Source organism: Sinocyclocheilus anshuiensis, unplaced genomic scaffold, assembly GCF_001515605.1.
Source record: "Sinocyclocheilus anshuiensis isolate Anshui unplaced genomic scaffold, SAMN03320099.WGS_v1.1 scaffold668, whole genome shotgun sequence".
NCBI lineage: Eukaryota > Metazoa > Chordata > Actinopteri > Cypriniformes > Cyprinidae > Sinocyclocheilus > Sinocyclocheilus anshuiensis.
The window spans coordinates 562,116-588,473 of NW_015557097.1; the positions used below are offsets into that span (position 1 = coordinate 562,116).

The 26,358-nt window shown below is 35.3% G+C and overlaps 1 protein-coding gene across 2 annotated transcripts; it reads left to right on the forward strand.

Annotated features, from left to right (window-relative positions):
* The first annotated feature begins 3,425 nt into the window (after positions 1–3,425).
* LOC107677445 (beta,beta-carotene 9',10'-oxygenase-like) lies at positions 3,426–11,788 on the forward strand. 2 transcript variants are annotated; one of them, XM_016472348.1, is made up of 13 exons: positions 3,426–3,444; positions 3,853–3,906; positions 5,744–5,924; positions 6,292–6,503; positions 7,695–7,810; positions 7,885–7,987; positions 8,085–8,213; positions 8,415–8,575; positions 8,786–8,953; positions 9,109–9,246; positions 9,713–9,895; positions 10,697–10,807; positions 10,970–11,788. In XM_016472348.1, the coding sequence occupies exons 2-13, from the start codon at positions 3,879–3,881 to the stop codon at positions 11,084–11,086; spliced, it is 1,647 nt and encodes a 548-aa protein (XP_016327834.1). In that variant the 5' UTR covers positions 3,426–3,444; positions 3,853–3,878; the 3' UTR covers positions 11,087–11,788. The 2 variants fall into 2 exon arrangements, with proteins under 2 accessions (XP_016327834.1, XP_016327833.1); XM_016472347.1 differs by lacking the exon at positions 3,426–3,444 and having other exon boundaries at positions 3,587–3,906.
* The last annotated feature ends 14,570 nt before the right edge of the window (positions 11,789–26,358 follow it).

Sequence of the window (26,358 nt, forward strand, 5' to 3'; positions counted from 1 at the left end):
GTAAATAAATCTTAACCAATGATTCCTAATTGCATCTACTTCCGGAAGGCCAAATAAAGTGCTTTTGCTTTTGCAATGAAATACACAGCGTCTCCCTGACATGACTGCATCAACACTGCTGTTCCTGAAACCACACCTTCTTTCTTTGCGTGCACATTTGCCTTGATTTTGTCCATAGTAACGCTGACTGGCACTCCCCAGATGACTCCTTTACACCATTTAGTTCCTTTTTCAATATAATTTACACTCACCACTTTATTCCTCCCTATTTCTTTCATTCTACCAGCCCGCTTTCTCTGTTCCTCGCTTCTACAAACAATCAACAAATTGCCATCTCTCAACACCTTTGCCATATTAATATCACCGACCTGATTTTTTAAAACGGTTGTTAACTTTACCGGACTCATTGACAAAATTCCCTTCTCCTCCGCAAATCTCAATATAATTTTGAAGTCGCCATCTGCCTTCTCTCTTTCCTCGTTTCCTTCTCCAACACCTCCACTGCCTCTTATTTTCTTCGACCTGACTCCTGCTAAATCATCTCCTCTCTTTTCCTTCATTGACTCCTGCTCTCCTCTCTTTTCCTTTCTCACACTTCCTTGGCTTATATCCATACTATCGTCACTATCTCCTATTTCAGAATCTCCCCACTCTGGTCCATTCACAGCATAGTTGTGCAATCGTGTCTTTTTCTCAGGATCATCTGACAGATCACATTTCTTGGTTTGATGTCCCGATAAAGTTTTCACCATATAAGAAAACACTGCTGGTTTAACCGAGCTGCAGTGTCACCACACGCTGCCGCCAAACGGAAGCGTCTTCTCCGGTAACTCGCCACGACGGCTCATTATAGACGCTTATTCTTGTCATACACAATGGAAGGAAAAAAATTCTGGCTTCTTCAACATTAACGAATTTGAATTTCATTAATAAATTTAATGAAAATTTCACCCATTTTGTCATCACTCTGAAGAAACAGAAGTTCAAAGTGTTTCAAAGTGTTCAGTTGACTTTACTTATTTTGTTAAAATGAATGTATCTTATGTATTAGCCAATTTTGGTAAATCTTTAAAAAGATAATTTTTCATATTAAGTTTATAATGATTTTATTACTATTCCTTCTGCTGAGCGAATCATTGGTAACCCTCCCTTCTCTCCAAGAACTCTACTCATCCAGAGTGAGCAAAAGGGCTGACAAAATCACTCTGGACCCCTCACATCCAGCACACTCCCTCTTTGAACTGTTGCCATCTGGTCGACGCTACAGAGCTCTGAGCACCAGAACGGCCAGACACAGGAACAGTTTCTTTCCTCAGGCAATCCATCTCATGAACACTTGACAATAACTGTGGAACACACACTATTTATTCACTCATACACTTATTTATCTAACACACATACTCAGTCTACATTTCAATTTGCACATAATATACCTGTACATACAACTGTCTATTGTTATATACCTGTACATACAAGTGTCGATTTGTATATTTTTATTCCTTATTTACTTGTTCTATTTTTATTTTTTATTTATTTTTATTTTTTATTATCTGTGTTTTTTGTTCTGTCACTGTCATTCTGTTACACTGTGGAAGCTTCTGTCACGAAAACAAATTCCTCGTATGTGTAAACATACCTGGCAATAAAGCTCATTCTGATTCTGATAGCTCATTCTGAGTGGTGTTCTTCTCGCCGAGAAGACCCCCAGAGATGCCCAATCAGGGTCGTGCTTTCCTTTTTGCAGCAAGCGTTGGAGCGAAGACTGTCTCCCTATAGCACAACAACAGTGATCAGCAATAATGATAAGCCTAATACTCACAATAAAAATAATAAGGTCATATAGATCATAACACAGTCTTGGAGGTAAGAAGTGGATTATCCTTCACCTGAAATGTTTGTCTTTTCATCCTGAAATGCGAGGCAAATGTTGGATCACAATAATTAGGAACCACAGTTTCCACAAATCCCTTCACTCGATTGGGATGTTCTCTTTTATTCTAGAGGGCAAGGGCAGTGACTGTAACATCGAGCATATTTTGCAGTATTAAACACGTATTTATACCGATTTCATCAGGCTCCGAAAATTCTTCAAAAAGAACACAAAGAATGGCCTTCTCAGCTGCCATAGTTGCAACTCTTGCGTCATCAGAACAGGGTGTTCAACGCACCACCGTTTCCGTTAGAAAAACATTTTGCACCGTTTTTGTCAGGGCTGAACGCAGCCCTGATGATGGCATGGTTTGATCTTCGGCTGACCAATCAGCAGAAAGGGGCTCCTTTTTTGTTTTTTTTGTTTTTTTTTCCAAAAAACAGCATAAATAATGTTATGAGATTAATGTGAAATGTTGGTAAAAAAATTATACTTTTACTTGATACAATTATACTTTTACTTAGCCTATGAAACAAAACCACCAGTAGGTGTTGACAAATGCTTTAAATCATTCAGTCATTCAAGAATTAAGCAAATGACTGTCGTCATGAATGGCTCACTGAATCATTGGGATTCATTCATCATCATTCTATGGGAGGAAAACGACTAACGTGAAACTTTGCGCGTTGCGTTCATATTCTGGCCACATCTTTTTGTCTGTACATAGTACAATTTATTGAGAAACAGTACACCTAATTTGGTCTTTTATTATGACTGTCTTGACGAAGTATAATTGTTATTGTAAATACTCACTTTTCCATGACCACGGAGGAGAATCAGCGATTGTGGTTCATAGTCAGCGGACAGACATGAACACACTGTATTTCTTATATTTATTTCAACAAATGACAACCAAAATCAAATCCCCGGGAGCTTGTTTTTGTAGCATTTTAAAATGCTGGCTTGATGTAGGCTACTAAGACAGTGATATTAAAAGACATGCGGAGCCCAGAATATGAACACAAAGGTTTAATTAGCCTACACGTTTTCCTCCCTTTCCAAAACCATAAAAACCCTAATAATAATGTACTTTATTATTAAGGTGTATAGATATCTTATAGATATAGATATTGTCATTATGAACTATGGACTTTATATGTTGTGCATAGAAATATTTTACAGTCACAAAACAATGAATCTGTTGATGGTATAAGAAAATAGTGAGACAGAATGACGTTAACTCGTTACTCATAACCAGGAAGTTTATTACGGTAAAGTGTACGTAGCTAACGTGGGTCATAGTGCTCCTCCGCGCGAGTGTGCATAATAAGAATTTTACCTACTGCGGTCTCTTGTATATGTTGTTTTAGCCTGTTTTAGTTAATCATGTCAACAAATGTGATTAAAAATGCATTTAGGACCAGCAAGGATAAGCTTTTATTACTGATTATCTCTGCATCTAATAATTTAGTTCTCTCATTTAGTTTGCCAAGCGTAACGAAGAGCTGTGACATTTAGCATGCATTGGCAAATAAACTCAAACTGAAATACAGACAAACAAAGAACAAGACACAGTATGTAAAAGAAAAAGATATAGCCTAAGTTAAAAAAAAAAACAAAATAGTTGTCTATACATAAATCCATTTATTATAGTATGCACTTTTGCATGTGATAATGTGAGGCCATTTTCTCAAAATTATATAAAATATAACTGCTTAATGTGCATTTTGTTGTGTTACACAACTTCTTGTTATATGTTCAGCTGATATTTATTTCAGCCTTGTTATTTCACATTACATCCCAGCCAGCACCGCACTGCCCTCCCCTCCACTGCTGTGTCATATGATATAATCCTGTGTGATGTAACAGGGTTGGCAAAAGATCCGACTTACATAAAAGGAGCTTGTCTCCTCCCATCTGCATGCACATAGTTTTTATTGCTCTTTACAATTTTTTCATACACTCTTCTTCATCTGATCAAGGGTGCAGCCTCATATCTCTCTACAGGATGTCTAGCAAAAAGCCTCAAACAATTGGTAAGAATCTGAGAGCTCTTCTGCACTGATGCACGTCTGCAAGTTTCACTTTTTGTTGTACGTTACTGCACAGGCTTTGTGATTGTTAATATATGTGTTTGTGTGAAGCAATGCAGTGTATTAAAGCACATTCCTGTGTTTCAAAGCAGCTGCTGTATTCATATGAGAGAGGGTGGGATATACTTTAAGTCCCATGGCTTTTGAGTGTTAGGTTTAAATTTAGCAGCTTAATTATGAATAACTAAATTGATCTACTTTTGATTTGTACATCACAACTTTGACTTTTCTGAAAAAGATGTCTCTGTATGTCTGTGTAGTTGCTTCATTATTTATGCATTAGTGTATCACAGTACATGTGAGCGTGTAGAGTAGAGAGGGACTGTTTTTCTAGAGGTAATGCTTCTCTTTGTAATATCGCTGACTCTCTGCCATTTCAGCTCTGTCATTTGTTGACTTTAATCCTTTACTTTGTTCTTTCACCTGACATAATTGATTGAGCAGAGTAGTATGTCTGCAAATCTGTTACTTGCTACGGCTATATAATTTAATATAACTCGGGGTTAGCTAACCTTGCAGTTAAGTTTGTTGACTCTGAGGACCTCTATATAAAAGTGTCAGTAACACTTTACACTAAGGTCCCATTTGTTAACATTAGTAAATGGATTAGCTAAACTGAGCTAACAATGAGCAATATATATTTTTAAAGAATTTATTAGTCTTTATTAATGTCAGTAAAAAAATATAGGGGAACACTTTATTATACATTGTCCTTGTTATACATGTTATATATATATGCATGTGCTTACTATATTAACAGTAAAATATGCATAATTACATGCTACTAAACCAAACCATAATTCTAACCGTAACCTAGACTTGTGCCGGTATTCGGTAATGCGATATATCACGGTAATGGATATGCACGATATTTTTATCGTGGGCTCTTCTAAATACCGTGAATAATTATATATTACAAGTTATTCAGAATTTTGAATGCATTTTAAGAATACTTTTCCCATCAACTGGTCAAAATGCACAACACCGCTGTATGCTGCATGAAAGACGCATGCGCACTCTGATGTAAATAAGCACGGACGAGAAGCACATGGCGGAACATGTGAGAGACGCTCTGAATGAAAGCGCACTTTCACTCTCTGACAGCAGATGGCGCTAAACTGCAGAAATAATAATAATAATAATAATAATAATTCATTTAAATGAAACCCTGTAAACAAAGCAGCTGCTCTACTTTCTGTTTCTGAATCGTGTTTAAATGATTTAAACAGCCATTCAGATTTGTGTATTTGCTTCAATACCGTGATAATACCGTACACCGTGACAAAAGCATTAGCAATTAATCGCAACATGAAAATTTTGATACAAATTTTGAACATGATACCGGCATATCCCTACCGTAACCCTATAGTAAGTACATGTTGTTAATTAATATTACTTACAATGTAATTGTATAATTACACTGTATGAACTGCACCTTAAAATAAAGTGTAATGAAATAGTTTTTCATTATTTTTTAGTTCACAGTGCATTAACTAATGTTAACAAATATGACTTTTAATTTGAAAAGTTGAAACATGCTGTAGAAGTTTTGTTCATTGTTAGCTGATGTTAATTAATGTAACCTTATTGTAAAGTATTACCAAAAGTGACCATACTCAAAAATAACATTTTATTACCATTATCACAATTTCAGAACATTTGTATTTATAAGTGCATCTGTATAACATTATTCTGATTATTCTTTTCATGAACAGATTCTGATCTGTCAACTTGCAAAGCAATCAGATTTGGTATATTATGTCGATCTGGATTTTTACAGCTGCTGCTCAGAAAACATACTTCACAAAAGTGCATGGGCTGCCAAACATCACCCCCTTGGTAAATTCGGTACAGGAGACACCTGAGCCCATCCCCACCACAGTTAAAGGCACCATCCCAACCTGGATCCATGGGAGTCTGCTGCGGAATGGTCCAGGAAAGTTTGAGTTTGGGAATCAGCAGTGAGTATGACCATATGGTGATATTTGATTTGACTAGAATCAATAGAATGTGAAGAATAGTAAAATAAATTAACTACCGTAAATAAATTTTATAATCTTTACTTTTACTTTACTTTTAGTCATTTAGCATCTGTTTCTTGCTATTAGTAATTGGCTATACAGCTAATGACATATGGAAACTAAGGTATAATTAATCATTTGATATTTGCAGTGGTAGAAGTAGTAGGTAACAACCATGACAACCTTTCACAGAAGACCGTTATTCTAAATTTTGATTTGTGATCCGTTTGATCACAATTATTATATGTAATTCAAACTCTAACATGAACATTCAGGCTGACACTTGCCGATGTAAATGTTTCCTCAGCTATAACCACTGGTTTGATGGCATGGCCTTGATGCATCGCTTTCAGATTGAGGACGGTCAGGTGACATACAGAAGCCGTTTTTTGTGCAGCGACTCGTATACGCAGAACAGCGAGAGGAACCGCATCATAGTATCAGAGTTTGGCACTTTGGCTCTACCTGATCCCTGCAAGAACTTCTTTCAGCGCTTCCTGTCCAGATTTGAGATGCCAAGTATGTAGAAATTGTGAATATATGTGTGAATGACAGTAAGGAAATGTACTTGTTTTGCTGACGGCCATGGTGAAATGGATCTCAATAGGTTTAGAAAATCACCAATAGCTTACTGTTTTAAAAATGTTACAAAAAGCTCTTTCTGTTTTCTGAAAGAGTAACAAGGCATGTCTCTGGAGGGCCTTGCTCAAGAGCACAACAGCAGTGGTCAGTGGAAATGTGTCTAAAGTCATCTTAGACAAACAACTGTATGTCTGTAATCACGAGAATACATTTAAATCAGACACCACAAGCACTCAATTAAGATTAAATAAAGTGACAGTACTAAAGTGTTGAGATGGAGTTGGCAGAGTGTTCTGGACACTACAACTGAGGCAATTATACAGTAACATATGGGTCTTTTAAAAGGATAAAAATGCACAACAATCTTTATGATAAATGCTTAGAGAAATTATTAAAACCCACCATTAGAGAGAAAATCCAGTTCTTTAAACTGTCAGTATGGTGGAAGTGTGACTTAATGGCACAATGAGGTTTTCATTTGAATATGTGGGTTACACAACTAAAATCAATGTGGGGGGGGGGACGACAAACTATTTAATCATTTTAAAATGGTTCTCATCCAGGGGGCCGGGGCCCATCAGGGGCATTAATTATTATTAATTATATCGCTAATCTAATATAAATTGTAATTTAAATTCAGCTGGTAAAAACACATTAAATGAAGTTTAACTTGAAATCATATCACAATACTGTTTTCATGTTCAGGAACATGCAGTTCTTAAAACTTCCAGAATCACAAAATGAAGGAAGGGTAGTTTCATACAGTTAATAATCCCAGTAAAATAAGGAGCTCTAATCTAACCTAAACTCTTAGCTAAATTAAAATGCTCCATAACACATTACATCAGGTCTTTTTCCCCCTCAATATTTTTACTGAAAAATATAGTTCATTAAACTTGTGACAAAATTAATCATGGTTAATTTAATATAATTAATCCTGGTTTATGTTAATAAAAAAAAAATTCAGAAAACAAGCAGCTTTGTCAAATTTACAGAAGAAATACAAATTTACAACAAAAAAAAAGTCAAAAACTTTGTTTTAATCCATTTCTTCCTCAAAGTTTAAAAAAAGAGAAGAAGAAAAAGATAAGACATTTGTGACACTAATTCCCCTCTCTCCAATTCCAGAGCCAACAGATAATGCCAGTGTAAACTTTGTTAAATACAAGGGTGACTATTACGTCAGCACAGAGACAAACTGCATGCACAGAGTGGATCCAAATACTTTGGAGTCCAAACAGAAGGTATGAGCAATAACCTGCCTATAGTCACCAGCCTAGACCAGCCCGTCATGTCTAAGAAGGATGATTGTTTGTAGGTGGACTGGAGCAAGTTCATTGCTGTGAACGGTGCTACTGCACATCCACACTTTGATCCAGATGGCACAGCTTACAACATGGGCAACTCATACAGGAACAAAGGTTAGATTCCTGTCTTATCCTTATGTGCTGACCAATCTCAGTGCAATGCCACTTCAGGATTAAGAGGCTTGATGTTGGGCTGTGATGTGTTTTATAGGGGCTTTCTATAACATCATCAGGGTGCCGCCAGAAAGAGACGGCCCAGAAGATACTCTAGAGGGAGCCAAAATATTATGCTCTATTGCCCCTCTTGACAAATCCAAACCCTCCTATTACCACAGCTTTGGTGAGTGAAGAAGAAAATCTGTCATGTTTATTATCTTCTCATGAAGAATGACTATCTTGTGTAATTTTATTGCACAGCTACTGTAATAGAGTCGTGTGTAATTTTATTGCTCTGAATGGTATAACCATACAGTCTGAATGGAGTGATCATATCAATGTGCAGCACTGAAAAGCCTTTGTTTTATTTTCCTGAACCTTTCAGGCATGTCAGAGAACTATGTAGTGTTCATCGAGCAGCCCATTAAGATGGATCTGTTTAAGATAGTGACTGGTAGACTAAGGGGGAAATCGCTAAATGAGGGTGTTTACTGGGACCCCAACCAGGAAACCATATTCCACCTTATTGACAAACAAACTGGAAAGGTGAGACAACAATCATGACAATAGTTTCACAGAGGCACTGAGAACAATGAGAAGCAGATGGACTTCCTGTGGTCTCCATATGAGTTTATTAATATATTGGTTTGCTGATTCTGCTTCATATGGTTCAATGAAAGCTGACTGAGAACATAAAGACGATTATTCTTCAGGCGACTTTTACACTTTAACCAACTAGTCTGCATCTCTTTGCAGGAGATGCCAGTGAAGTACTACACCAAGGCCTTGTCCACCTTCCATCAGATCAATGCTTTTGAGCAGGATGGATTCCTCATGCTAGACATGTGCTGCTCTGATGACGGCCAGTCCATAAACAACTTCCTCATCCAGAACTTGCGTCAATCAGGAGAGGCATTGGATGAGGTAGTGTTCTTCCTTAAACGCTCCTTGTCTGTCTATCTTAATAATAATCTTAATAATGATAACAACAGCAACATATTTCTAAAGCACAGATTTATATAATTTTACGTACTGTAAATCACATTCTCATTAGTCCTGTGGCTCTCTGTTTCTCTCAGATGTATAACACCATGGGCAGGCCGTATCCCCGTCGTTTTGTGCTGCCTCTCAACATCACCAGTGAAACCCCACTAGAACAGAATCTCAACACACGGCCTGACAGCACCGCTACCGCTGTCTGCCGTACCAAAAATCAGGTGTTGTCTTTATGCTGGTTACAACACTACTGGGGTCAGTAAGATTTTATTTTTTAAATACTTTTATTCTGAAGGATCATGTGACACTGAAGCCTGGAGTAATGGCTGCTAAAATCACAGGAATACAGAATTTTACCATGTATTAAAATAAAAAAAGTTATTTTAAATTTTAATATTTTATAAATATAAAATAAATTTTTTATATTTTAATGTTTTACTGTATTTTTTATCAAATAAGTGCAGCCTTGATGAGCATAAGAGACATATTTAAAAAACAAAAAATCTCACCGACCCCAAATTTTTTAACAGTAATGTAACTATACAGGACTTAGACTTGGTGTATTAAGTAGAGATCTTTAATTTATTATTTGCTCTTTATAACAGTGACTAATATGCAACACAAAAAGTGCATTTGTTTATTGGAGAGCCTTCATCTATTTAGGACTGCAAAATATCTCTCTCTTAGGTATTTTGCACATTTGAGGATCTCCATGGCGAAGACCTGAAAGACTACGGTGGTTTGGAGTTTCCACAAATTAACTATGCCAGATATAACACCAAACCTTATAGATACTACTATGGTTGTGGCTTCCGTCACCTAGTGGGTGACTCTCTAATTAAGATGGATCTGGAAAGCAAAAAGTTCAAGGTGAGATCAAATTAATGGGATCATGACTGATACCTAGGTATTAAAGGGTTAGTTCACCCAAAAATGAAAATTCTGTCATTAATTACTCACCCTCATGTTGTTCGAAACCCGTAAGACCTTCGTTCATCTTCGGAACACAATTTAAGATATTTTTGATGAAATCTGAGGGCTCTCTGACCCATAGACAGCAAGGTAACTACCACGTTCAAGGTCCAGAAAAGTACCAAGATGATCGACAAAGTAGTCCTTGTGACATCAGTGGTTCAACTGTAAAGCTACGAGAATAGTTTTTTGCGCAAAGAAAACAAAAATAACGACTTTATTCCGCATTTTCGTCTCTACTGCGTCACTTTGGACGCGCGTTCACGATAGTATCATGACGCGAGCGTGTGGCAGCGCTGACCCAGATCCGGCGAAATGACGTCATCATATTCTCGTAGCTTCGTAACTTTACAGTTGAACCACTGATGTCACAAGGACTACTTTGTCGATCATCTTGGTACTTTTCTGGACCTTGAACGTGGTAGTTACCTTGCTGTCTATGGGAGGGTCAGACAGCCCTCAGATTTCATTAAAAATATCTTAAATTGTGTTCCGAAGATGAACGAAGGTCTTATGGGTTTGGAACAACATGAGGGTGAGTAATTAATGACAGAATTTTCATTTTTAGGTGAACTAACCCTTTAACAATTACTATCAACAAAATATCCCAAAACTTGTATATTTAAAAAGTAAAATTTTCCTGTCCACTTGGCACACAAAGTTAAGAGTGAGTGTTTGCTAAATAAATTTGTTTTACAGGTATGGCGCCAGCCTGATCTCTACCCATCAGAGCCTGTCTTCATTCTTTCACCCAATGCTGAGGAAGAGGATGATGGAGTCATCCTGTCTGTGATCATCACACCAGTTAAGGTACAAAACAGCCCTGAATGTATGTAAAAATAAGCTCAATAATTTATCTGCTTTATAAGAAATTGAAACATGTTGACAAAAGTCAGTTGAGAAATGATTACATTGTATAACATTTATCAATGCATCTTCTGTCTTAACCCCTTCATTCTCTTCTCTCTGTAGGACAAGAGTACATTCCTTTTAGTCCTAGATGCCAAAACATTTGAAGAGCTGGGAAGAGCCGAAGTGCCTGTCAACATTCCTTATGGATTCCATGGAGTCTTCAACTCCAGTGCATGAAGCTTTTTGGATCACTCCAACAAATGACAAATAGCTCTTCAAAATGGTTACCAGTCACCTGCTACTATTACAAGCAAGAGACTAACATAACAATATTTCTATGAAATCGGCCCAAAGAGATCCTCCACATATCAACCTCATATTTTTAAAAAATAAAAATAAATACTTTATATTTACAGTTAATTACTAATTAATTAGAAATTACTTTAACTAACATACAAGTACTGTAGAGTTATATTTAGAATTAATTAACAGCTTAGCAATTGACATTTTTCTACATCTTTGAAAATGAAAGAGTTTGATGTACTGTGTAAAAATTTATTCCAAAATTTTTGATGTAGGGTTCAAAACATTTACACATTACTGATGCTTATTTGGTGTTCAGCAACTTGGCCCACCCAGTCAAAGTGATATAATGAGGAGGAAGTAGAATGAATACTATCATTTTTACAGCAGCAGAAAATGCTATTGTTTGTATTTAACAATAAGAATAATAAGATGGTGAGATCTGCAAACATTGTGTTGTTTCTGACTCCCGCATGTAATGTAATGTAGGCTTTGCAAAGAGGCTTTTATTTATGGGAAGAAAAACAGCTTATTGAATTCTGTGGGTCAGACAGAGGATGGAAATCGTAATGTAACACTAAATTATGGGTTTTGGTGCTAAACATTATGGTGAACTGCAGGGGAAAAATACTTTTATGGCAAAAAATTATGTTATAATCTCTTTAAAATAGTGTTGAAAGCACACCTCATTTTGATACATATATGATTTCTCTATACATGTTCTGTCTTTATTATTTTATTTTCTTCTGTTTATCTTTTAAATTGTGGACTGTGAACTTATACCACAATATGAAACATTTGCAATTTGCAATTGCTCAGTATTGTATCAGTTATACATTGCATTGTTTCATACGAGGTTTGTTTCTTTTACTCTAAAAACAAATGTGAACATACCACTAGATGTGAATGTGAACATGGTTCATATGATTAATATTTACCATTAGGATTTTCAGATCTACTTCCTTAAATGAGATAACAAGTTCATTGCATTGAACGTATAAAAAAATAAAGGTAAAACCCAAAAGTGAATAATAACAATAATAAATACTGATAGAAGATTATTTTGATTAAATGACAAAAATGATCTCCATACAGCATATGTGTCATATCATATTCATTTTCTACCTCTGAGAAATAACCTGTTGAGAGCTGCTTCTCTTTTGCATTATGCCTTTTACTTTTCAACTTTATATAACAGTTCTACATAATGTTTCATTATACGTTGTTGTTTTAAATCAGTTTCTAATTGTAACTTGATGATCACAATGACTGAAAAATATTTGTACACACAATACTTGTATGCTATCTGCTGCATGGTTTAATTACAGTCCACTTTTATAAAAACATTCACAATGTTTAAAAGCAAAATGTGTCCAGTGTCCAGTATGTTCCAGATCATTTCACATTCTAATATACGTTTGTTTAGGAAATCTTGACATCGTGAGCGTCCTGTAGAGAAAGAGATAGTAATACTTCTCTTGTCCGCTAGGTAGCAGCAGACACTCATAGCAAATATGAGTTTGTTATAAACGCAATGTAAAACAAATAAATGCATTAATTCTCAACAACAAAATAAACAAGCCTATTTGAAATACCTTCATTAACCATCTGTGCATTCAGTCAGTTCCACAATGTGTGGTAACACTTTAGAATACTGTTCCGTCACTAATGAATAACTACACAGGAACAAATGACTAATGCACTATTAGCACTCTAGTAACTACTATTAACTAACAAGAAACTCGGATTAATGAATTAGTAAATTTTAGCGCTAAATTGAAAGTAGTAGTTCACTATTAGCTAATCAATAACGACTATTTTTTCATATCTCCCAGAGAACTACTAAGAACCATTGTATGCAGGTTCATAATTATTGTGAATAATGCAAAACGTATATTTAATTCTAACGTGAAGATTGTGGTAACCCACTAGTAAAGATTCAAGTATTACGCAATCCTTCAGAAAGGATTGCTAATTATTTGGATCAGTATTCTAAAGTAAATAACATGATAACTCTCTAGTAATGACTGAAATCACAGCAAGCTTTTGAGGGATTTGTGAAGTATTGGGTAGTAATGACTCAAGTGTTATTACATCCTTCTAAATGAATTATTAATTATTTGGATCAGTATTCTACAGCGAAGAGCATGGTAACCCACTAGTAATGACTCAATTGTTACCAAATCCATTGGAAGGAATTACTATCCAGAACCTTACAAAAGAAAAAAAGTTTTCTGTTTCTCTCTCAAAAGACTTCTGTCAGGAGTTACTGATTAGCTAATAGTGAACTACCGTATTCAACTAACCACTATTACTTACTAATTCATTAATCAGAGTTTCTTGTTAGTTACATTTACATTTATGCATTTAGCAGACGTTTTTATCCAAAGGGACTTACAGTGCATTCAGGCTATACATTTTTTTACCAGTATGTAGTTAATAGTAGTTACTAGAGTGTTAATAGTACGTTACTCATTCGTTCCTGCGTAGTTATTCATTAATGACAAAACAGTATTCTAAAGTGAACGTATATGTGCTCTTGCGTATGAATATCTCTGTGGCTCGGCTAAATTGGGAGCTCTCAGATTTCCCCTAATCCCTGCACATCAAACAGCAGGCAGAGCAGATGCGGACAGACAGAGGCACTGCTCTCCTGTGGTATCTCGACCTGCCGGATCTTCTTTCCCCGTACACAGTGCTGTTATTGTCCCTGTATCTGTATGTGTGTTTGTGTGAGAACCACAGCATAGGTTGTTTGTCCCTGTGTCTTTTCATCCCTTTCTTTTTGGGTTTAAACACTGCTCTGACTGGTAGTAAGCAGACAGTGGATCTTGGACACGGATGCTACACATCCACACTTCAGCTTTTGTTTACACACCTCTTTGTAGATGAATGCATTTAACAGAAATACACAATACACAAATAACTAAAAAATAGAGAAGGACTGACTGACTGACTGACTGACTGAATGAACGAACAAACGAATGAATGAATGAATGAATGAATGAATGAATGATGGAAAGCAGTGGCGGGACGTAAACCAATACACTAACCAGGTGGTAGCCACAACAAAGACAGCTGTGTGTGTGTGTGTGTGTGTGTGTGCGCGCCTTGTTGCCCAGCAAATCCCACTCAGACACCTGCACTCAAAGCTTCCTGCTGCTGAACCTCCACTTCAAACAACTACTGACACATGGAGCGGAAACAAGAAAACTAAAGACTGAGAAAGAAAGTAAAGAACATGATTTCTGCAAAACTTTCAACACAAACTATTCTGATCATACAACACAGTTTTGATTTTCAGAAGGAAGTTACTGTAGGTACATGTCTTTATTTCTAAAATGTCTTTATTTCTAGCTTTGATGGCTCGCAGAATGTGTAGAATGTGAAATAAAAACAACAAATGTGCATCATTATAGAGCATGTGAATGCATCTAAAATTTTGAAATGACCTCCATCTGACTAGATATCACAGACCAAAACACCAGATGTGAATTACCCGATCACTCTACAGGGCAGTCTTGTCCAGTGGTTCTGTAGATACCTGGAATGAAGCTACGGTTTATGAAGACTGTAAAATAACTGTTTATTAATTGCTTTGAGAATATAACGCAATACTGCAGAGAGAATGCAATACAAAAAAATATGATTCATAGTCATACCAAATGTATGAATATGAACCAAAAAATGAACCATGATTCTATTAGAGAAAAATCTAAAATCTGGTTCAAAACTTTTTTTTGTATAAGTATATTTGTATTTACAAAATAAAATCTTCTTATTCACAACTTTCTTATATAGGCCAATTGTTTAATCTCAAACAAACTTTTTGTGAAAATGAAAAAATGCACTTAATACATAATATTGAAGTTTTTCTTTAAAGAAGTCTTTTATGCTCACCAAGGCTGTATTTATTTGATAAACAAAAAATACAATAAAAACATTAATATTGTGAATTATTATTAGATTAAATTCAACTTTTTGATTAGATTTACTGTATTTTTGAACAAATAAATGTAAATGAATTATTAAAATTCAAAATCATTTGTTTTATATGTTTTAAAATGTAATTTATTGCTGTGACATGTCAAAGCTGCATTTTCAGCAGACATTACTCCAGTCTTCAGTGTAACACTTCAAAAATTAATTTCTAATTTGCTGCTCAAGAAACATTTCTTATTGTTATTATGAAGATTTGCTTTAACACTTTATTTTAAGTGAAAGTGAAAGTGAAAGTGACGTGACATGTGGCCAAGTATGGTGACCCATACTAGGAATTAGTGCTCTGCATTTAACCCATCCTTAGTGCACACCCACAGCAGTGAACACACACACACCGTGAACACACACCCGGAGCAGTGGGCAGCCATTTATGCTGCGGCGCCCGGGGAGCAGTTGGGGGTTCGGTGCCTTGCTCAAGGGCACCTCAGTCGTGGTATTGAAGGTGGGAGAGAGTGCTGTACATTCACTCCCCCCATCTACAATCTACAAAAAATTTTAAGGACCAATTCTCACTATTAACTAGTTGCTTATTAGTATGCATATTACTAGCATACTGGCTGTATATTAGTACTTATAAAGCACACATTAATGCCTTATTCTGCATGACCATATTTTAGATCCCTTAATCCACCCCAAACCTAAACTTAACAACTACCTTACTATTAATAAGCAGCAAATTAGGACTTTGTTCAGGGAAAACTCTTAATAGTTAATAGTGAATATGTGTTCCCTATTCTAAAGTGTTACCAGATTTACAATACATTAATTTAGTACACATGTTTTTATAGGCCAGTTTTATACTATGTGTAACAGGGGGTCTCTGCTTCATCTCTCATATCCACAAAGGGGTCCTAATTTGAGACATTCACATTTTCAAAGACATTTCAAAATGACCTATTTCTGTTAATTGTGTATGTACTCATGTTTACTTTACATGATATTGTGTCATAAAATGAAAAACATACAAAGTACTAAAACACGACAATAAAATGATTTTCCCAGTAGTAGTTAAGCATTTGCCACTTAAATGTTTATGCAAACCTCTACTAAAACAACACATTTTCACTTTCGTCCACTAATATAGTGTAAAGCAAAGCGTATGTATACAATATGAAGCCTAATGCCACACCAAACCTGAGGTATTAGTCGGCTTATGAATCTAACTATTTTTTTTCCACAAAAACATTTAGTAAACAATACACAACATCGGTCCTGCGGGGCATTCTAATAACACACTGATGCTTAATCATATGGTTACCATAACAACTACAGAGGACAACAAGACTACAACAATTCCAGCGCTCTACGGTAGACACAACTTCAATAACCCGTTAGACCTAGATTTGTGACTTAATATATGATGTAGGAAAGTTCTGTAAACAAACATGCTTTTAACACACCAAAGTCAAGCATGTTAAAACAATAATCTAAAACTAGAAACTGGATATTGCATGCGATGTTGATAACATCTAGTACACACCTTGAAATGACAATGAAATCTCAGGAAAATACAATAAGACTTATTAATAAGACATAAACAGCAACATTGAATCTATCCTCACCATTGTTTTAGCAATACATTTTACTCTCAGACTTATTTTAACCCATAAAACATGGCTAACATATTAATCAGGTCTTCTAGTGTGGCCCGCTCTCTCTGGCTGATACCAGAGCTCTCTGATTGGATAATGGAGCTACTTCTCGTAACCAATAAGAGAGGACTGCACCTTTTTCTCCTAGCAACAACAGCGACTGTTTCCTTTCAGCACGACAAACGAACACCCATAATATTACAATACGAATAATGGGAACTGCACAGCTTTACGAAGTAGAATTTATTTCTTTTCTGCCATTCCGCTCTGTATTTCAACCCCTGCTGGTTCTTTTCTAATTCCCACTCATTCTCCGTCATCCCCTTGTTTTTCCCCTCTCATCTTTGGCTTCTTTCTCTCACTCATCTCTCTCTTACTCTTTCTCCTCGTTTTTTTCTACATTACCTTCGTCTCACTCTTGCTGTATCTCTCTATCTTTCCCACCCCTCTCCTCAACTCTTACTCCACCCCACCCCCCACCTCTCCCTCTCTCTCGGCTGACTGTGTGTCTCTGGTAGGGGCACACAGCCGGCTCCTGTTTCATGCTCTTAAAGGAACAGCATGTTTTTCGTTTCACTGAAGGACTATGCTGAGGGATTCTGGGTAAAAGCATGCACTCGCTGACCCTGGGAGAGGTTCTGCACAGGCAGCCGCTGCGGATCAAACATCCTGCCAAACTCTTACACACACACACACACACACACACATACACAAAACTGCACACTGCCTGGAAAAGAGCACAAAATGTGTAGTTAAAAACATAATTCAGACTTACAGCAGCGCAAAAAAGTATTGGGACATGAGAAATGTATGAATGTCAATGCATTCGATTCAAAATATCAGAAAAAAATATGAAACAAATGATGACAGACTGAGTTCACTTTTCACTTTTAAATTCAAAAGGTGAACAAATATGCAATGTAATTTGAAAACAGCAAACAAACAAAACAAGCGCTTAAAAAATACAAATACTGTGTGCATGTTAGTCACTCTCACAGTCAATTGAGATATATTATTTCCAATTAAAATTTAGGTGAATGTTTTAATTATATGTTATCAACTTTAAAAGAATGTGCTAATTTACAGTAGAAGATGTCAATTCTGTAATTTAACATCTATGAATCTGTTCACAAATCAAAGTATAATGCAGTAGTTAAACTAAAAGTTTGTTTTTGTCCTGTAAATCTTTTAGATTTTTACATGAAATCTTTCACTTCAGGAGAATGTTGGTCAAGCATATTAGTGATTTCACTCTTGTAGGTCATTTCTAATTTTTAAACAGATGATTTTACAACTCCCTTCTACAGAAATATAACTTTCTTCTTAAAGAGTCTTACAGAATATTGGTTAAGAGCGGCCAATTTAACCTAAATGGAAAAATGTCAGCTAAAATACTAATCTGCTCTCAAAAATGATAGCTGTGCCAAAACTATACACCTCTTACATTTGAGACTAGATAATTGTCTTTCTTTCTGTTAACAAGTGCCACTTTACTTTTTTTTAAGTTTTATGTTTATTATTTGATTAGAATATTGATGTTACATGTGGAAATTGTCTTGTGGTGTGCTCATCATGAACTGAAAATATCATGAAATAAAATTTTTAAAAATACTATCAATGTCTAAATAAGACTAATTTTCTCAAATGATTAATAATGGACTTACAAAGCAACCTAAAATGGAAAATTACTGAATACCAATTAGTCACAAAAGCCCTTTTTAAACAGGCTAATTCTGGGGGATTGCTGATAATGTTGCTTGATATAGACCACAAGGGATGGAGACATTTAACATTTTGGGAGTCAAAAAAATAAGTTGTTTATGTGGTATCAATTCCATTTTGATTAATTCATTCCTGCAGCGTGACACCTCCCACATATTAGAAAGGGACTTTATCAGCATTTATATGCATCCAAAAGCCAAATTTTTACTTTTTTTTTGTGTGGATGTTAGTACACGAGAGACTAGCTGTTATCAACCAGGTGAAAATAGCTAAATAATGTCAAGCGTCCTGCAGTTTGACTGCAGTATCCCACCATGTTACAGTCTAAAATTAATTTTCTAATGCTAATAATGCGTGCAGATTTAAAGGGGTCATATGATGCGATATCAGTTTTTAATTTCTCTTTGGAGTGTTACAAGCTCTTGGTGCATAAAGAAGATCTGTAAAGTTGCAAAGACTAAAGTCTCAAATCCAAAGAGATAATCTTTATAAAAGTTAAAGAGTCAACCACGCCCTCCTAAAACGGCTCGTTCTAACATGCCCCCCATGTCTACGTCACGATGTGGGAAGATTTGTATAACGCCGCCCAAATGTTCATGCAAAGAAAGAAGGCGTAACTTTTATTCTCGTTGTAGTATTGTTGCCGCCGCCATGTCGTGAAGGCGCTGTGTTTCGTTGTGAAAGCGAAACTACTTTGTTTGGCCTTCCAAAAGAGGACGATATCCGCTTCCAAATAATGTTCTTTTTAGCAACATCATATGACCCCTTTAAGTTATAATACCAATTACGAGACTACATGGAATGTGGATCATGGAACTTTAGAAAATGAATTAGCCTCACTGGAACATTTAAGCAAACTGGGGGAAAAAGGTGTAAAAAAAAACAAAAAAAAACTAGTGTCTAAAAATATAGTTTTTTGAAAATATACTGTTTTGACTATGGATTTAGTAGTCCAAGAAAGGGTAAACCTTAGAAGTTCAAAAGCACCTATTACGGTCATCTTTCCGCTCCTCGTTTTCATCTCGCGATTGAAACTTCACGTTTTGCTATTGGCCGTACCACCCAACCTTAATTGACCTCACTCTCTCCCTCCTTCCAGCTTTCTCCCTCCTCATCTCTGCTCCAGAGGAATTCTGCCGCTGGGCTTTTTAATATTCCCTGTGCTTCAGTGCGGCCCGGCCAAAGCGACACTACAGATTAACCACAGACAGAAGGAATGCCGCGGCGCTTTTGTGCCACGTGGAGAGCCGCCAACTAAACGCCTTTGGCCAGGTCAGACTGTAGGAGATCTCAGAAAACAAGGAGAGCGGGAAGAGAAGAGAGCGAAACAGAGAAAGCAAAGGACCGCGTATGAGAGAGAGAGAGTGACAGTTGTGAAGTAAAGATCCTGCAGACAGCCCGCAGTCGCCCTGGATGGGAGGTGTCAGCCTAATTTGTCAGCTGCTTAATGATGACCTCAAGCTAGCCACAGGAAGATGGCAAGGGGAATTTGCTAATAAGCTGCTGGCAAGAGTGAGAACTAATGCCAAAAATTGAAAACTGTAATGCAAATCGAACACCACAACCTTTGACATTTCATTTTGATTTATCAAAAGCATTTTTCTCATTGCAATATAGTCAGAATAATTCCCTTTTTGTGAAAAGTAAAGTTCAGTAAGTTAAAAATTCCCTCAGTCCCCTGCTTATCTGCCCTCTCAGAGACAAGGAGGCATCATGGGAAGAGTGTAGAGTGAGACAGCCCATGCAGGGAGGGGCTGGAGACCCAGTGGCGCCAGCAGTATGTCTTCAGACACCTGGCATTTTGTTGGTGGTCAGGGTTACTATGGCAACCCGCCAAGATTTTGCCAGGACCCCAAAGGCAGTGTTGGACTGCACAGGTGCACACGTCTATTAGTTTTGTATTTTCTGTTTTGTTTAAAATGTAAAGCTCTTCAAAGTCAAATATTTCACATTTCAATTATCAAAGAAAAAACAGAGGATTTGTGATGCCAAAATGAATTTAGACATGGTTATTTATGTGCACGCACAATTACAGCACAGAATGAAATGATAAATATGGGAAATGCAATAAAGAACGAACACATAGGGAAAGAAAGTAAAGAAGAGAAAAGAGGGAATGGACACACAATACAGTAGAGGGCACACACAGTAAAGAACACTAAAAATGAACGATTTTGGGGCAACTGAAAAGTGGAAGTTTAGGCATTGGAAGATAGGGGAGGAAAGGAAAAGAGGGAGAAAAGAAGTTAAAGAAAAAGATAGATTATGAAAAGATGATGAAGAGATAGAAGGAAAGTAATGGAGGTATTTGGGAAAATTAGAAAGCTGTTCAGTCAGATGTGGTACAAAAAATTATTTTAGGCATATGAGAAAGAAAAAAAAAGTAAAATAAAAGGGAATATAAAGAGAATGAAAAGCTTCCACAAAGGGGCCAGAGAGAGGGAGACCTTACAGACAACAACGAAACTGAAATTGTTGCCCATATTGGACTCATTGCTCTGCCCTTTTTAGAATCATATTTTTTGAAAGTTTACAGTAAGTTACCGTTCATAATACTAGATTGTCTTTTGAAGCTAATCAAGCTGTAAGAGATTACATGTAATTACCATTACATGTAAATAATTGCTAATAAATGCTATGCTTCATAAAAACCACACTTCCCTTATTCTGCTGTATACAAATACATGGAAGATATAATACAATTAAAGCATAAACACATGCTTGTATTGATGTATGTTCTTCTCCAGTGCACATGAATCTTACATATAAAAGTTTTTTTTGTTTGTTTTTTTTTGTCAAGGGACAAACTTATAATACAAATATATACACTACCGTCCAAAGGTTTGGGAATGGGATTTAATGTTTTTGAAAGAAGTAAGCTGTATTTATTTGATTAATAAATCAAATTGGATTTATTTTATTTATAACAGTAAAAACTGTAATATTGTGAAATATTATTACAATTTATGTAATAAATACAAAATGACTGTTTTCTATTTTAATATGTTTTAAAATACATTATATTCATATGTAATTTATTCTCGCTGATTTAGTGCTCAAGAAACATTATTATCAATGTTGAAAACAGTTCTACTGCCTAATATTTTTGAGGAAAATATAACATTAATCTGACTATAATTATATTTTCAAACAGCTAATAATAATATTTTTTAATTATAATCATTTTCTTATTTTAATCGAATACATAATTCTATACAATGTTCAATGCCACATACCGTACGAGATGCAAATGAAAGCCAGTCTGTAATTACTACACAAACGTGCAAATAAACATAACAGAACAGAAAATTATTTTGTAGCTGTAAGTAAATAATGTTTGTCTTTCACTTTGTAGACATTGTAAACAAACAGATTTACATGTTTGTTCAAATGGATTTTGCTTGTAACAGGCTTATATAGTTTCCATGTTATTTGCAATAAATGGGATTTGTCATGAAGGAAGATTTCACACATACTCATGCACACACACACACACACACACACACACACACACACACACACACACACACACACACACACACAACCTTAAGCACCATCATTGTTATTATCACCACAGCCACTTCACCTCTAACAAATGCAAACACTTGCCACAGCACGAACAAATGCAATTTTATTTCATTTCCCTTGATCTGTCTCACCCCTTTCTGTATCTTCACTCCCTCTCTTTTAAAGATGCTAATCAATTTACTCTTTCAAATGACCACATTTTATAGAGCTAAATGTCAGGAGGATTCTGGCATAACCAGTTATGTACTCCAAAAAGCACCAAATTCAGGACTGATTTTACAGTCGTTGAGTATACGTGTCCTGCAGTCCTATCCAGTGCATTAAACATATGGCCAGAAATGACGAAGTGTCAAGAGAGCACAGTGACCTCTGACTTCTCCTGAGGCAAGAGCACATAATGCCCATCCACTTCACTCCCATGATGCATCTGAACCAATGACCCCACATGAGAAATACTGTGCGAATGTACCACATTTACAAGAATACCACTGACAAACAACAGACAAACATACTTTTTAATTGTAATTTTACATGCTATGTCCATGACTAGCCATTCAGAGTTTGCCATTGTTGAATAGCTGTGGTGAAACAAACATTCAGAAAACCCAAGTGCATGCAAAGGAATAGGTATAATACAGACTTTTGTGGTGAACTTGTGCCAACCAATTCTGACAACCCCTCAAAATGTGTTATGGGATTTTATTTAATCTTATAATTATTTTTAACATTTTCCTCACTATTTATGTCTACCATATTTTCAGGGTACTGTAAGAAAATTAATAGATTTATTATGTGACAAGAATAAAGCAGAGCAACACTTGTTTAAACCTTTCGAATGACCTCAAAACAACATTTTATTGATTAGGTTGTAGCATTATAAACGGCAAAACTGACTAATGTTCTTAGTGTTTATTAGTGGGTGATTGTCATTAAAAAGATGATGGTATCTTCAAATATCTTATTAAATGTACAATTTACTTACATCATGTCGAGTGGTTCCATGCAGCCGTGTTAAACAGATAAAACAGATGTGTTCATATTTATAACACATTATGGTTTTGTTCAATACTAAGGCATTTATAAAATCATTACTATTTAATATTTATGAAACTAAATTAGTTTTCTATAGAAATGTCTGGTTCAGTAAAATAGAGAATGCTGTATTTTACTTGTAACTTGTAACTCATTTTATAACTTGATACACCAGTACTTTGAAATGTTTAGCTCTCCATATTTATGTCAAGTGAAAATGAATGTGTTTTTAAAAGGGTGTATATGATGTAAACTGAACAACAGAATTATACGATTTTACATAAATATTTATTAAATGTTCTGTTTAGTTAAAAACACGGTTTTTAATTACAACAAAGTAACAAAGTTTAACAGAAACAGGTACTTGTGAAATTTCAGTAAAGATGAATTAATAAAGTCAACAACGCTATATTTTTTGTGACCTCTGCGATTAATGATTTAGAAATGGGTTTATGACTATTTATCAAAAAGTAGAACACATTAATAGAAAACACGTTCCACTACAGCTCACTTAAGGAAAGCATGTTATCTATGAGCTCATGTACAATATGTTTTGTGTCTGTTTGTGTGTGTGTTGAAGTAAAAAAAAGAATTTAATAGAAAATGTATAGCAATTTTATTCGCTTTTTCATTCCCATTCTCTCTTCCCATGGCGTCTCTCATTTCCTGCCTCTTTTCTTTCCTCCTCTCTTCTCCACACACACACACACACACACACACCTATTTATTTTGATATAAAATTCTCATAATTATCTGCTACAATATACAAATATACTGCTAAAATATACAAATGATCCCTACCGATTGTGAATTAATGTCAAGTACAGAAGGTGCTGCTGAAAGAGTAAAAACATGATACTAATAAAACAAAAGACATGAATTGAAATTTTGTACATGAAAATAAAAATCAAATCCACTATAATTTTATACCATTCCATTTAAAGCCCCACCCTTAATTTCAAGCACTTTTAAAAGCTAACAATTAAAAAATATATAATGTAGGTGTGTGTGAGTGTGTGTGTGTGTGTGTAGTTACTTACATAACTGTGACAAATGCAAAAGGTCTATACCTTTGTTCTGTCATCTAACATGCATTAACATGAAGTCAAATTAGAATTCAGATGGGAAATGTATTTCTACTTCAATTTTTTTTGTCCTGTAAGTTACAGCACTCTCCCATCTGCCCTATCTTTGTAGTCTTAAAGAATAGCAATAATTTCTTTGCACATTTTTTTTCTGTATTCTGATTTATTGTTTCAACCAATGCAATTCATCCTTATTGTTGTTCTGAAGTTATGAAATTAAACTGTACAAACTAAAGTTGACTTAAGTGCTCTCTTTTAAGTTATTGACCAAAGATAACAGCTCTTCATCTGACAGCACAGCAGAGACCAGAAACATGCAAATATAAACACAAAGAGGTTTTATTTTTTAGCATTTAAGCATCAAGAGTAAGCATTGTGGGGAAAAGAGCCCCATTAGGCCACAGTCAAAACATCAAGATTGAAAGCTGAGACAAATTAAAGCATGGCATTGCAACTATATGGTAAACATCCCCCTTGTGACATCTGCAGGATAACAGTGCATTAAGACCTGTTGCTATGGATACAAAAGCAGGTCTACATTACACTTGAGAAATATCCTGATGCATTTACAGCCACAAGTTGCAGGACATTATACAGGTCAAAAGTTTAACTATTGCTGGCCTCATAATTCATAAATCATGTGTCTTACATATAAGAAAGATCTGTGATGCTCTGACCTCTCTGCATTGTATGCAATATGGCCTCTACCATTACATTTTACACCTACATATACTGCAATAAATATACATCTAGTCAGAATACTTTATTCTGATTGGTCAATTGCTGTGTAATTGACTGTTAGTCCAGGCTACATACATCCCTCTCTGGTCTGCCTACTCGCATAACAATAATTGAAACTCAAATCAATAGCTCAACATGCATTTATTTATTTGGTACGTAGTCAGTCATTGGTGTCACATGATCCTTCAAAAATCATTCTTATATGTGACCCTGGACCACAAAACCAGTCTTAAGTCGCTTGGGTATATTTTTAGCAATAGCCAAAAATACATTGTATGGGTCAAAATTATCGATTTTTCTTTTATGCCAAAAATCATTAGGATATTAAGTAAAGATCATGTTCCATGAAGATATTTTGTAAATTTCTTACCATAAATATATCAAAACTTAATTTTTGGTTAGTAATATGCATTGCTAATGACTTCATTTGGATAACTTTAAAGGCGATTTTCTCAATATTTAGATTTTTTTGCACCCTCAGATTCCAGATTTTCAAATAGATGTATCTCGACCAAATATTGTCCTATCCTAACAAACCATACATCAATAGAAAGCTTATTTATTCAGCTTTCATATGATGTACAAATCTAAATTTAATAAAATTTACCCTTATGACTGGTTTTGTGGTCCACGGTCACACATTTTGATTTGGTGCTCAAGAAACATTTCTTACTATAAATGTTGAAAAAAAGTTGTGCTACTTTTTGTAAAAATTGAGATGCATTTTTTCCAAGATTCTTTGATGAATAAAGTTCAAAATAATAGCATTTATTTGAAATGGAAATCTTTTGTAACATTATAAATTCCTTTACTGACACTTTTGATTAATGTAATGCATTATTGCTGAATAAAATTATTACTTTCTTTTTAAAAAAAATGCACTGTATCCCAACCTTTAAATGGTAATGTAAATAATTGGGAAAGCATACAATAATCATAAGGAATTCAAAAATGAATGTCTCTCAAGCTTGCTGCATTGACAAAGACATATGGAGCTGATGGGAAGATATAGTAAGAACAAGATCATGAGATTAAAACAACACCCAGATAAAAACTTCTGAACAGTTGATACCAAAATATCAACCATTACAACTAATCCACAGTTTGTTTGGTATGACTTTTAATTATACCAGTCATGGCATACTTAATGGCTTATTTTAAGTGTAAATGTGATATCACTGTAGACACTCTTTATCCCTCTCTCTCTCTCATTGTCAATCAGCTGAAGTCTTTGGCTCATATATGAGCAGCCTTCACACAGCACATTTAAACTCTTTCATACTGTCATCTTGCCTCCTATTCCTATTATACAGCTCATAATCAATATATCACATATTTAACACATTCAAATTATCCTTAAAATAAACAGTGCATATGACTGATTATTATTGATTATTATTATTCAGTTCTGTTCTCCACCATGATACTTCTCTGTGGTTCATTCTGACACTTTTTTAGAAGAAACACCCTGCACTATTGTGGTATTGCTATGGAAATTTCCTCG

Coding starts and splice junctions, on each gene's coding strand:
- LOC107677445 (XM_016472347.1), top strand. CDS start 3,792: ATGCACATAGTTTTTATTGCTCTTTACAATTTTTTCATACACTCTTCT. Junction 7,811..7,884: donor CTTTGGAGTCCAAACAGAAG/GTATGAGCAATA, acceptor GATTGTTTGTAG/GTGGACTGGAGCAAGTTCAT. Junction 9,896..10,696: donor TGGAAAGCAAAAAGTTCAAG/GTGAGATCAAAT, acceptor TTTGTTTTACAG/GTATGGCGCCAGCCTGATCT.